This window comes from Zea mays, chromosome 6 (assembly GCF_902167145.1).
Source record: "Zea mays cultivar B73 chromosome 6, Zm-B73-REFERENCE-NAM-5.0, whole genome shotgun sequence".
Classification (NCBI taxonomy): domain Eukaryota; kingdom Viridiplantae; phylum Streptophyta; class Magnoliopsida; order Poales; family Poaceae; genus Zea; species Zea mays.
In genome coordinates this window covers 120,115,470-120,129,721 of record NC_050101.1, presented here as the reverse complement: position 1 = coordinate 120,129,721, position 14,252 = coordinate 120,115,470, and the positions used below count along the sequence as shown (strand labels likewise).

Below are 14,252 nucleotides of genomic sequence, written 5' to 3'. Positions count from 1 at the left end.
GATGTTAATTCACTACCTCAATTGTCAAAATCGTATATAAAGCTTGCACCTGAAGGGGGCGCATGTGGTGTTAAGGTTATATACGGTGTTAAGGCTATATGCTATCTAGGATTGTTCTGTTCTATGGGACATCTTAAAGAGAGATATAGGATGTGAAAGTCACTGAATAAGGTGTGACTTACCGCCGCTAGATCGCCATCGCATGTCACTATTCTTTACCTGCCATCTGTCGGAGCGAAACCAGGAGGCAGGAGCTAGGAGGGAGTCCACACGGCAGCAACAACAAACACAATCCACTCGATGCTAGCCCGCTTCGAGGCACGCTGAACTGCTGAAGTACCTGCATGTTGCCGAGGAGGTATGCAAGCACACCTTTTTAGTTTTTAGCCCTATCTAGTCTCACACACATTAGTTGCCTATCTTGTTCTTATCAATTATGAATCATTTTTAATACAATGTCTTCATGTACTTAACCTTTAGCTATGTATCATTACCATGATTAAAGATTAGGGGTGAAAACAAATACTATTTGGATATCAATTTTTTTGTCTTTTTCTTTGATTATGAATAGATAGGATATAGAATCTGCTATTCAAATTTATATTCTTGTTTTTAACATTAAACTTATAAAGATTTATAGAAGGCAAACCTCAAATTTATCGTATATCTTCTCAAATAATAGATATTAAATTCATGATATTAAATTCAGATACTAATATTTTTTTCCTTTCTGTTGTAGGGTGCAAATAATGAATAAAACAACTTTTTTGTTGTAGGATGCAAATAATGAATAAAACAACTTATGCAATACTTTGTTCTTTTCAGTAATAATGTAATGTACTTGATAACATAAGAAAAAATTAGCATAAATTTCATATATATCTATTTTAAAATTAAAATATAAAATTTATCCTAACAATTCGAATCCCCACCTTCATCTGCAGTAACGATCAGTTCAACCACCATGGCAGCATCAAGTACACATTGATCAATATAGTAGAGAATTACGCTCCAAAACGCAACCGTTTATTACAAACCGCTGTTTTCATCTTCTTTTCAAAGACATGGAAATAATCATAACACAAAATAGTGAGCAGCGCATCTTCATTTGGGCCAACAAAACCCACAAGATAAACTAACGGTGAGCCATTCCTTTTTCTCCCCTCAGATACTGAACAAATTTATATGTCAAAAAAGAGGTGCACAGAAATGTTAGTCGAGATCCTCGTAAAGAAAAGTTAGTTGAGTTCCTCGTCAAAAAAACTTAATCTAGCTCATCGCCGAGATGGTTGGAAAAATATATGAAGTGCCGTAATTTGCTCCGTCATGCCCATTTGAACTTCATATCCAAGATACATAATATTCCAGAAGAACTAAATCAGTGCTCAACAGTCTTCAACTACATACAGCACAGACTACTACAAAAGTAGAGGTACCACAGAAAATTATCACATGCAATTAGGTTGTAAACTGACCAAGTTACCACATAGCGCTCGGTAACAGCACACTACAATGACACTTGCACTACTAAAAAACTAAAACTAACAACCTTATGTGTGCATGAATCAGATAAGGGAACAAAATGGAAGGCACGCAACCTACACAACTTAGATTAAAAAACAAAACAATAGAACAAAATGGAAGGCACTCAACCTTGGTGCTCGTGCGAGATCTTGCCCAATGTTTAAATCACAATCTACATACCAGTTCAGATGGGACATTGAATTCACCTGGGGGAAGGAAAAGCTAACAAAAACCTTGTTATAGCTTAAATAGATCAGAAAGAGCTGCACTAAAAACAAAGGTGCTTCCCGTCAAAAGGAGCCTACTGATGTTACATAAAGGCTCTTGTGACCCCCCTAATTACAGATAATTAAGAAACCTTCTTCAAAAGCTGGGTCTCCAATTCATATGACCAATTTGTCGTTGCTGATATGCCCCAACTTGTGGGCCTGGAGCTGCCACCCCGACCCCAACATTGGGACCAATGGCCGATGGCACCTGTTGATGCACCATGGGGTGCGGACTTACAATAGAGGGAGGTTGCTGAGGATGGTACAAGCCTGGGAACTGCGCATGAGGGGATTGAGATGTAGCATTGAAAGATGCATTTGCTGGATTTGGCACAAAAGCACCAGGTGTTGCTTGACCTGGTATGTTGTAATATGAAGGAACCTGCAATGGTGGCATCTCTCTAGCTGTCTGAATCCAGATGTCAGATGTCTCGACCTGTGGAAGATGCTCAAATTAGTAGAATGGAATGACTGAAATCAGAAGCCATGAACACTTTTAGCCTAAAAATGTTTTCGCTATCAGATTCTCTTATTAGTAAAAAATGGCAGCATTCCCACCTGATTTACAGGGAAATACTGGGGCATTTCCAAGATAAGTACTCAACCCATAAACAGACAAAGTAAAAAGAAAGTCATATTAAATTGCTACAAAACAAAAAAAGATACCCATACTCTGATTTGAGACTTAATAGCATTCAGAAATTGCAAATTTTACCTGTGGAGTTGAGGCATAAATGTTGTCCTTGTACTTCATCCTATTGACATCATCAACACCAACTGCAGCTCCAATAACACCAGGAGAACCCATTGTAAAACCAGCTGGATGAGTGTAATTTCCGTAGCCAGAAGGGTTACCAGATGGGACTGGTTTATACTGTGAAACTCCATATTTTACGCTTCCTGCAGTTAAATGCGAACCTCCACTGGGCATTTGAAGATAACTATTTCCATTTGATGGATAAGGGACATTTGGCGAATAGTTTGGCATAGGCATGGGATAAACTGGTGAATAGAGTTGGCGATATGGCATAAAATTTGGAAAATGTTGCACATGCATTTGAGGGTACATCTGTGTTGCAGCTTGTTGCTGAGAGATATGCTGCTGCTGTGAAGAGATCGGAACAGGGCTGTTGCTCACGATCTGTGGATTTAGGGCCTGCAAAACATGTCACAATTTAACCATGAGATTCGCTGAGCATTACACAAAAGAGGTAGCAAAATTGTCTTTATTTTTCCTTAGAATGCAAGGTTATGTTACATAATCAGATGCTCTCCACTCATCTTTCTTTTGACGTAGGAGTATAGGAACAGGTACTGCTCTTTTCATCTCTGCCTGTTCAAAGAACAGTAGCAGGTAGGTATGGGCAGTTTGACCCTGTTATTTGCTAGAATTCTTGAATGGCCTCATGTACTTATGACATGAATATATGAGAGAGGCAGCAGCCTCAGTTCAAGCAGCACCATTCACAAAAACTGAAAACCAAGACTGGCTTCTTGAATTTTATTTCAAAGCAAGCAGAATAATTTTCCTCAACTACGAACCAGTGAAGTGTCCCATGTTGAACTACTTGCAGCAGAACCATTTTAAAAAGCAATTAGGTAGAGATTATCAAGTGTGGCAAGTGAATTAAAACTAGAGTCATAGCAGCCCTGGTCAACATGATGATGGCCCAAGACTAGTAGACTGCAAGGGGGGTGTTATAAATTAAGCTGCCTAAATAATATATCCAAATGATTACAAGTAATAATAATATAGAATGGACTACAGGAGAGCAGTTAAAATCAAAATGCAGTGCTACCTCAGATGTGGACGGGAGAACTTGTGAGTGAACATTAGAATCTGGCATCCTGAAGACTTGCACAGCATTATCTGCTTCTGGATTTTCTGAAGGGTATCCCTGATGAGAGAGTAAGGGACTGTAAGAGCCTGTTTGGTAACAATGTTTCTTAAAACCATAGTTTTACAATACTACACTTAGCAACTGTCGTGACAATACTGCAGTTTTGTCCAGCTCCAAGAATACCGTAGTTCCGTAGTTTTATAATGGTGTTTGGATACAACATTGTAACCATGGTATTTAGGCAAAAGCTAGCCATGCCATGAAAACTGAGTTGGAATGGAGTTCTAAATACTCCAAAAATACCATGGTGTCTAGAATACTGTGGTTTTGAAATACTCCATTTAAAGATAAATGGTAATTTTGGAAACAGGCAGTCAGCCTCTGTAATATTTCCCCACCAGCGTATTTAGGATCATTTAAGTTGGACATATGAAAATGTGCTTGTTTGATTTCTGAAGTACTAAATATTGTAACATTAATATTTCTACAAATACTATAGTAGAAATAAGTTTCTGAAGTTGTTGTTTGAAAATACCAACTATATTATAATATTAAAAAACAAAAAATGACTTCAAAAAGTAATACACAATCAAGGAGTCCAATTAACAACTGAATTCCAATATAACATTTACCTGAGAAGAGGAAGCTAATGCTTGTGGATGTACATTAGGCTCCACCAGTCCATATAGCTGGGCCTCATTGGTTGTATGAATATTAGGATCTTTATGACCATAAGCCTGCAGATATTCACGTTCTGCATGTCATGGACGATGCTAAAAGACTCTGGAAACGAGAATTGCAATTTCACTATCTAACTAATAATCTGGCAAAGAAAATGTCAAATAAAAACTCCTCAACACATGTGAAGCATCAACAAAGATACCCACTGACAAGCCAACTATAGAAATATTCCTCATTACCGAAAAAGCAGTCAAAGTCGAGGTGATCTGGGTACTGTCACCATCTGCTGCTCCAACTGGAGTGTCACTCTGAACTAAGCCCAGCCCATCATCATTCTCTACTTGCCCACTCATTTGATCACTATCCTCAGATGGGGACAAGGAAATCTCAGCTGTTGATGAGGACAGGTGTTGTGAAGATCTAGCTTGCTCATCCATGTCATCATGTCCATCATCCAAACTATCGCCTTCACTGACCTGTTGAACTGGTTCTTGTACACTACATATAATAAAGGGATTGTCAGGAAGCCATATTCTCTAAATTACCACACAACATACCAGAGTGCAAGAATAACATTCAGATATGGCATGCTATAAATATTAAAGTACAAAAACAAAATAATGTATTATTAGAATTTTTCAAACGTAAACCAACAATAATAAGTTATAAATGAATCTAAGAATCTAAAAACCAAATGGTTATGCCAATAAAACTGCAGGCTTGTACACTTTTCACTATGTCAAAACAATATAGATGCTTAGGTAGCACATAGCACATTAACAATAGATGTGACGTAAACTGCTGAATCAAGTTTATTAAATCAAGTTTCTTGAATCAAGAATTTTAACTATAGAAAAAACAACTAGATAATATAGTCTATCAGTATTCAATAACTTCCGAGAAAACAACTTCCTGCCACAACAGTGCTTGCTACAAGATTATGTTCTCTTTGGTTGAAAGAATTGGGAAGGTTCACCTAACTGTTCTGGTTGCTCAGTGTCTTGTGGGGTCAAATCAGGTACTTGTTCCAAATCCAAATCAGGTGTGAAACTGCCAAACCTTAACTTTGTCTGCTCATATTCTGGTACACGAAGATGTTCCGGAATAATAACATGCTCCACCTCATGCAAGTTAGCTTGTGAAAGTTTTTCAGGCAACCCATTTACATCTGTTGTGTTGGCATTTTCACAGTTGCTTGCTGAAGGAGATGCAGCATCAGCTATACTGTTTTCTGCATCGATGGTGGGTGACTTCTTTGTCAATTTTGGCTTCCACTCCTTAATAGGGTGTACTGCTGAAGATAAATTTTGTCATTTTATCAGATCGTTTGCCTAAAAGCATTAGATAAAATGGATAAACAAACTAAAAAGCTAAACATCAAGTGGCAAGTATATATTTTTTTTTCAATTTAGCAATTTCGTGGCAACACAGAATATTTACAGAAACAGAATTCGATGTTACAAATTTATTGTCAATTAACAAGTATTTCAGTGAATAAATCTTAACAGGTAGTTATATAGATCTTCATACGAAAGCGAAAAGTAAACTGCAGTTAGAATGAAGTTAAACATAAGATCCTCCAATTTTTATATAGGGGAAAAAGGGACTGCTCGGTGCTGAAAACCCACGACGCAAGGTGGGGACAAATGTACATGGAAACACAAAAAAAGAGTGCACAATATGTTGTTTCCTGGAATACACAGTAGATTCTACACCCAAGTACTAAAATTGATTAAAAACACTTGGTGAAATAATTGTTTCAAAATATCTGCAGCATATTTGCTTTCAAACTTAAAAGATACATAAAGCACATCGCTAATATATATTTTTCACAAACACCCTTAGGGCTAGTTCGGTTAATCCCCAATACAAGGAGATTGATGGGGATTTTGACTTGTAGGGAACTGAATCCCCCTCAATGCCCTCTAATCTCCACAGAATGGGGATTAACTGAACAAGCCATTACAGAGTTGCTGCTGACAAAAATTAACATTTTGACATCAACCCTTCTGCTGACAAAAAATTAAAGCATAGACATCACTTGCAAATGATACCTTTTTGGTTGGTAGTAGGGCCCTGGTGATACCTGTTGACATTTTGTGCAATAAAAGATCTACCAGTGGGCCTTCCACGAAATGTTGTATCAGCCCTCAGGTTTTGTTGAATGTTTCTTGACATAAAAGCTGAGTAACGCCCAGATGCCCCTACTGAGGTAAAACTCCCCCTCTGAATATTTGCATAGGAAGAACCACCTGGTGCATGCATCTGAGAACCTGAACGGCCAACAAATTGCCTACTAGAATTAATAACTCCAACATGACGTCGAGTAGGTCCAACAGTTCCACCAGCAATTCTAACTGTGGCTGACCCATGAGCTGGGTCAGAACCTGGAAAGTGCTGCTCATTCTGAGAGTTCTTCAGATATGGCTTCGCGTGCTTCTGTGTAGTACCTTGACCATCCCTCTTCCCTTGAGTTATGTCAGATTGTGAGTTCTGCATAGCATTTTGATGTGTGATCTGGCCGTCTGAGGTTGTAGCAGGTGAGAGGTTTCGAGCGGACTGAACAACAGTGCTGAACATTGGGAACCCAGTAAGAAAAGTATTATTTTGATTATAACAAGATGTTCACATGCGAAACAGCTGACGAAAAAATTAAGGTAGCAATTTTCGTAAGTGTATTTGAAAATTTGGTAATGTATTACAGCTCTGGAACCTAGTTACAAAATAAACAACAAAATGGACATAGCCAACACAAAAACTAAGTCATGTGCAACAGAGGTTTCAGTCACCGCGACTACGTGCATGCATGTGCCATTTACCTCAAGAAATGTACCCTCAGGGCCTCACCATTTCAAAGGATTTGTTCATGTACTATAGGAACAGAACAAAGAAACATAAAACCTAAAGCAATTATTCATTTTCACATTATCATATTAGGGTTTGATAGAGGAGGCAATGTGATGTCTACATTTGATGAGACAGCCATTAGCGATGCAGAAATATTAGGAAGTTGAATAAAAACTTGATAGCTGCATTATACTCAGTAATTCAGTATACAACTTAACTGCAACTAAAAATGATTGTTTGACAAACAATGAGTGCACAGGAGAGTAAGAGGCTAAGAGCAGTGGCAGAATGTCAAACAAACAATACCTCCTATCAGACATTTGTACATCTGCTGAACCTTTGTGTCCGGGCTCTGGTCTGTTCTCCACCACACCATGTTGAAATCTGTTGTCCCTCACAACCCGAAATTCATGACTTGGGCCTGCATCAAGCAATCAGTTAACAGTCAAGTTGAAACCTGCAAGTTACACAACCACAATAATGCACATATGTCACGCCATATGTGAACTGCAGAAGCTTATAGTATGTAATGGGAAGCCAAAAGCAAAGACAAGCAAGCTAGAGACAAACAAGATTGCCATGGAAAACAAGAAGCTATATGTTTCGTCATTGTCTAGAAGCTGGATCGCTGGAAATATATAAAGATGATTGGAACTATCTTGGCAGCAACAGAAGCATATTCATTCTATGTTACTAAACATAAGATCAGAATTACAAATGGTGACCCTCAATTATGTTACCTGACATCTGACCCTGATTGGGAAGTCTTCTTTGATCATTTTCCATCCTGTGGGTATGTGGCCTCATCCATTGAGGGTTCTGGTCAACTTGTCCAGTACTATCAGCAAAGCTCTTCTGGCCAGCACTCTAACAATGTAATACTTTTTTCAGCACAACCGAATAAAAGAATAGCAACGTATGATTTTCAGCATTTTTGAAGCTTCATAATGTGCATTGCACACTTTAACAAAGAAGCAATAAACCTAACATGTTTCCTCAATTGATAGAGAACTACCTTTGTCTATTCATAACCGTGCTGAAAGCTCACACACACACAAGGAAAAAGGCAAGAGAGAACACGTAGAACAAATAAAGTGTTGTGGAATGCATGTCTTGTGCAAAAGCAATGTGTACGTCTCATCATATTTTACCTCTTTTGCTAGCCTATTGAGTGACTGTGTGCATGCAATTTAAGGGCATAGAACCCCAAATGTGACTTTTTGATTTAGATTGTTTCAAAACATCACAAAAAGCCTAACATTGCAAGATGAATATGTACAAGTATGCTATAAACAAAAAGGAAACAACTTCAGGTTTAATCCATTATTTTACCGTTGCACTGAAAATTTACCCAAACAGTGTATACCTCTTTCTTCTTGTCCCTTTTTCTTTTCACTTCGTGAAATGGATCTGCAAGTGCAAACGAACAACAAATTCTAAGCACAAAAAATAACATGAGAAGATTTACTACCGGAGGCAATATATATTGCAAACAAAGGCATCTGACGTCCAGCAAATAAGAGACATCGCACATATCAGCACCATACAAAAACACCAAAGATCATTTTCTTCTCGAAAAAAAAACATGGAGACCATTATAATATCTATTCTTATAGGCCCGTTACAACACACACCAGCAAGCAATAGTAAGCACTACCTTCTACAAAGTTGCAACATAGAATAGAACACAAAATTACAAGTAGCCAACAACTAAAGTTAACGACTTGGCCCTGCAAGAGTGCCATTATATATATGGACATCACTCGCTAATCAAAATCACGACCCTCGTGATTAGTATCAGTAATCAATAAACCACTAAACGCTGAGCCTCCCCCAAATCCCCATATCTCGAAAACCCTAGACTGTACACGGCAATCCCCTGCGCCCCCACGGGTGTGGCGGCAGAGCCGACCCAATGCAGCTCAGCGAGCGCCCCAAAACCCTAGCTCAAGGCACCGGTACGAGATCGATGGAGTCGAGGCGACCCCAGATCGGAGAACAGGGGAGAGGTAAGGGGACCTTGATTCAGCAGCTTCTGCGCCGTCTCGTTGGGGTCCATGTTAGACTCGCGGAGGGTGTCCAAGATGTCGGCGTCGGAGTGGCCGACGACGACCTCCTTGATCGACTGGATGGTGGACTGGATCGCCGTGGTGGTGGTGGTGGTGGTGGTGGTGGGCGAGCGCGCCGCCCCCGCCCTGTCTGAGCTGCGCGCCCCGCCGCCAACGCCAGCCATGCCCGCCGCGAGAGGGGAGATCGCCCGAACGCACGCTAGGACGGGGGAGCGGGTGGTGTTGGAGGCGCTGACGATCGCCGCCGGAATCGCATCAAACGACGCGAGGGCCTGGGTTTCGGGGGAAAGCGGGTTTGGGCTTTGGTTTGGTTGGAGTGGTTGGGGCCGGCCGGGCTCGGGTGGGCGCGTTGTTTTCCAAGGGAAATGGTTGCGCGACCTGCGAGGGCCGGTGGTCCGGTGGTGGCCGTTGTGTTGTGCTTGTGCACGAGTTTTCCGGCGGAGGCGGCTAGTGTGTCAGCGTGTGTGAACGCGGGAAGGGGTGCTCAAATGACGGATATATCCCTATCCCTACTTAGGAAATCCGTGAGCGTGGAATTTACGGCTTGAACCAAGTGGTAGGGGGGCGAGGGTGGAAGCGTCATCTTGAATGGCGGTAGGTTAATTCGATCGGTTTGGCAGAGAACGGACCTGCATTCTTGTTTGTTTTTCGACTCAGGCTCATTTTGTAGGTCGGGCCTGCGTACGTTGCACTTTAAAGGGCTGTTTGGTTTGATGCCTAACTTGCCACACTTTGCCTAACTTTTCTGTCTAAGGTTAGTTCTTCAATTCGAACGACTAACCTTAGGCAAAGTGTGGCACATTTACCCACGAACCAAACAGCCCCTAAATCCCACTTCTCCTAATTTTTTTTATGATAGTTACGCGCAGTTGGATAGGACGGTGTACACGATGCACGAAGGAAGAAAATGTTGTTTTATATTAGTAAAGACTATGTGAGTGACCGTGCGTTGCAACAGAAAAATGTATAATAACACAATAATTTATGTACATATGTGTGTTATATTGTTATAGATATGTGTTCATCCGTTGCGACGGAAGTAAAAGATTTGTATGAAACATTAATACAGAACGACAAACATCACTATATTATGCAAAATATGTGTGGAAAACATTATCAATATCACACAAATTATTTCTAAAAAGTTAATTTAAAATTTTTAATTACAGACAAATGTGTCGACAACTGTACACTAATCAGCTAATCCTTTTTAGCGATATCGATAAGTCTCTGTTGTATGTTTGTAGGGATGGCATATCGACACGAATTGTCCTCATAACTTAACAGATCAATCACAAAGTTTATTTGAAGAATCTTTGCATCCTACAAACAAAGACATAAGAGAACAAAACATATTATCTTGTAGAACGAGATAGCCGAATGTATGTTTTGAACACAAAACGAACGTACTACACTCACCCCAACAAATTTCATTCGTCTGTCATTCCCCCACATGGCCATAGCTTGTAGAACGAGGTAGCTCGTATTAAACCTATAGAATAATGTTTAGGCAACTATGTTTTATACAATGATTATCATAGAAAAAATTAAACTGCTGAGAAGGTGGTACGAAGAAAATACCCTCTTAAGTCAATTGGAACACCAGTCTGAATTATATGTTCCCACTTAAAGATATCCTCCGCCCATCTAGAACGTTTCTTACTGTAAGCAATCTTATATTTTTTGAGGCCATGATAATCGCTTCCGTGAATCTCTTGTATGGCATGTGTTTACACCAATCTTGAGTCGGTGTAAAGTCGATAAAAGTCACATGCTTTTTAACATGATCTATTACGAAAAGGGCGTGACATCTATTGAATTTCCGTGGCATAAAAACCTGCAAAATATCAGTCATTAGGATCCTACAACAGAAGTGTCCTTTATAAATACATTCGAAATGAACACATACTTACATATCTACAACTCGTGATATAATAACAATTAGGAATTTAACTTTTTCATCACCTCTAGATGCCTCTGGCTGTATAGGAGGTCCTTTATTTCGTTGGCTTACTTTACGACGCTTTCTACTTTTCTCGTTTTTTCAATGGGCATCGCGGCATATCTTTCTCTTTCCCGTTGCCTCTTACGTTCCTTAGCATCGACATTTGGACCAAGCGATTTCAATCCATTTTCATCAGCTACAATATAACCCTGTGTATTAGTGTTCCCCTACATACTACGTTTCAAACGTTAATCGACACACGTGTAATAACCTTTACCTATAGTAATGGTGTTTGAGATGTTTGTCAATGGTGTGTGACCATCATTATGTTCCATCTGATCTGTTTTTGTTGGTTCTCCGTTCTCCATAAAGAAACCCTATTATGGATAATGGAATGACTTAGTTAAGTTTTCACACAGTACTCTGTGTACAACCACAATTTAGTTCAATATATCTCTACTACACCTTAAGGACACAGTGAAGGCGTCCACCAAGCATCATCGTGCCCCCGCCAATAATCATTCCTTCATCATGTTTGCAAATTGCTAACTTCCACAATAGGAAACTAATTAAACTCCGAAAGTCTAAGAAGGTGTTTGTTTATAGGGACTAATTTTTATACTCTCTATTTTATTCCATTTTAGGCGTCTTGGAGATGATTCCCGTCTGCAAAATGACAACCAATTTCCTTAGCACGGTTTCCTAAAACCTCAAGAGAAGTGACAGCGCGCATACACTCCTCTGAAGGGGATGAATCAGCCGTTGCTGACATGGAAGCATTCACGATATTGAAGACATAGTCCAGACAGAGTGACCTGCTCAAACCTGATCTCTAGATCCGGTGGTTGCTCAACATTGGAAAACAGCATGCATGTCGTAGGAACCAGGAGCAGCAATGAGAGAAAAAGGACATGCCATTTAGCTCTAAAGTTGAATCAGGCTGGCCGGAACATCTAATAATCTCATCTAGCAGTTGTATGTGTATGCAATCATTAGGAACAACAGAAGAAGATCTGATCGACAGGATGAACTTCATTGACGACAGGATGAACTCACGAGCAGCTAGCACCCCACCTGCATGCACCAAGTGCGCGCAGTGCCATACCGTGGAGCGAGGTGGCGCGCACAGGCAGGGGCCCAACCTGCACGGCCTCTTCGGTCGTCAGTCAGACACCACCCTCGGCTATGCCTACTCCACGGCCAACAAGAACATGGTCGTCGTCTAGGAGGAGGGCACCCTGTACGACTACCTCTTCAACCCCAAGAAGTACATTCCAGGCACAAAGATGGTCTTCCAGGGGCTCAAGAAGCCCAAGGAGCGAACCGATCTCATTGCCTACTTGACCTATCGACACAACAGGGGATACTCACACTGTCATCCTTAGCTCTGTGGCAATAAGTCGTTCGTCTGCAACACAGCTGACAGAAAATTGAGTATGTGCTTCAGAGACCAGGCAATATTGAACTCTGCTGCTGTCGGCGTTTTGGACCCGCGAGGACCCTCAACCGACCAGTGAATTTGTCGCTGCGTGTCCCTGCCCAGATGGGTTGATGCAAGATGAAACACAAGAGGGAGGATGAGGCTTATATTATCTTGCACCGGGGTGCTAGTAGTAGGGGTTACAAGCGTCGCAAGAAAGAGAGAGAGAGAGGGTCTGGCCCTGAGGTGAGCTGTCTGAGTTAGCCTCCTCTGCGTTTCTCCCACTCTGCCTGCCTCTGCTCCCCCCTCTCCTTTCCCATGGACATCCCCTTTTATAGATACAAGGATATGGCCCAGCTGTACAATGGGGGTGTAGCTATGTGTTAACGTGGCCGACGGAGAAGTGCCTGAGCCCTGTGTACGTGCTAACGTGGCCGTCGGAGAAGTGCTTGAGCCCTGTAGAAGCGCAGCTGGCGGCGCGGCATGGATCCTGCTGACATTTCCTTGCTTCCGTAGGGAGCTGAGAACCGCCGACGTCATGGACGCACACGAGGAACCATCATTACCTGTTACCGGAGTAATCTAGATGGGACACCGGTCTTGTTCCTTCATAGCCTGAGGCAGCTAGCTAGGGTAGGGTAATGATGTATCCCCTGTGGCGTGTTCGGTACGAGCCCGAGGTCGGGCGAGGCGGAGACTTCTCCCGAGGCCGAGGCCGAGGTCGGGCGAGGATGTGACTCCTCCCGAGGCCGAGGCCTGGGGTCGGGCGAGGCGGAGACCTTCTCTCGAGGCCGAGGCTGAGACCGAGGCCTGAGGTCGGGCGAGGCGTAGTTCCCTGTTGCGCCCAAGGCTAAACTCGGGGGAGATCGTGACTTAGTTTTACCCTGGTGGTTGGCACAGTAGTCGGAACAGGGTGAATAGTGTTGTTTTCTTGTTAGAACGGTCAGTAAAGGGGCGAAGTGACTGCGATCACTTCGACCTTGCCGACTGAGGCGCGCGTGTCAGGATAAGGTGTCAGGCGATCCCCGCATTAAATGCGCATGCGATACAGTCGGTTGGTGAGGCGATTTGGGCGAGGTCGCTGCACGACAAAGTTTGCCCGAGCTTGGCTTCGGGCGAGCCGAGGGTGTGCCCACTGCCTGAGGAGGCCCTCGGGCGAGGCGTGAATCCGTCCGGGACTACTATTCCCACTCGAGGCCGGGCTCGGGCGAGGCGAGATCGCGTCCCTTGGTAGACGAGGCCTTGACTTGAACCGTGCTTATCAGTCTTTACAGTTTGTTCTGAAGATGTTTTCCAGCCGTGTTTAGGAGTGTTGGGGGTACCCCTAATTACGGTCCCCAACAGTAGCCCCCGAGCCTCGAAGGGAGTGTAGGTACTCGCTTGGAGGTTCTGCCGGATTTTTTGCAAGGGGACCAGCCTTTCTCGGTTATATTTTGTTCCGATGGGTGCGCGCGAGCGCACCCGTCGGGTGTAGCCCCCGAGGCCTTGGAGGAGTGGTTTGATTCCTCTGAGGTCTTAATTCTTTTTGTTATGCCTCGGTCGGCCTTGTTGTTCCCTCATGCGGCCTGGCCGCAACCCGGGTGCACGGGTGCATGGTCAGGCTCCGAGTTTTCAAGATGTTTTGTTGACGTGGTCAACGGTTTGGCCGTAGCCTGG

At 42.3% G+C, this 14,252-nt stretch overlaps 1 protein-coding gene across 2 annotated transcripts; it reads right to left on the bottom strand.

The window, feature by feature from the left end:
* Positions 1–1,607: 1,607 nt before the first annotated feature.
* On the bottom strand, positions 1,608–9,693 carry LOC100382099 (Putative DUF1296 domain containing family protein). 2 transcript variants are annotated; one of them, XM_008649845.4, is made up of 11 exons: positions 9,182–9,693; positions 8,529–8,572; positions 7,903–8,029; positions 7,469–7,583; positions 6,370–6,887; positions 5,297–5,609; positions 4,555–4,813; positions 4,267–4,371; positions 3,593–3,691; positions 2,509–2,949; positions 1,608–2,229 (listed from the first exon to the last, which is right to left on the bottom strand). In XM_008649845.4, the coding sequence occupies exons 1-11, from the start codon at positions 9,393–9,395 to the stop codon at positions 1,888–1,890; spliced, it is 2,577 nt and encodes an 858-aa protein (XP_008648067.1). In that variant the 5' UTR covers positions 9,396–9,693; the 3' UTR covers positions 1,608–1,887. The 2 variants fall into 2 exon arrangements, with proteins under 2 accessions (XP_008648067.1, NP_001168331.1); NM_001174860.1 differs by having other exon boundaries at positions 1,657–2,229; positions 5,297–5,606; positions 9,182–9,605.
* Between the last annotated feature and the right edge of the window lie 4,559 nt (positions 9,694–14,252).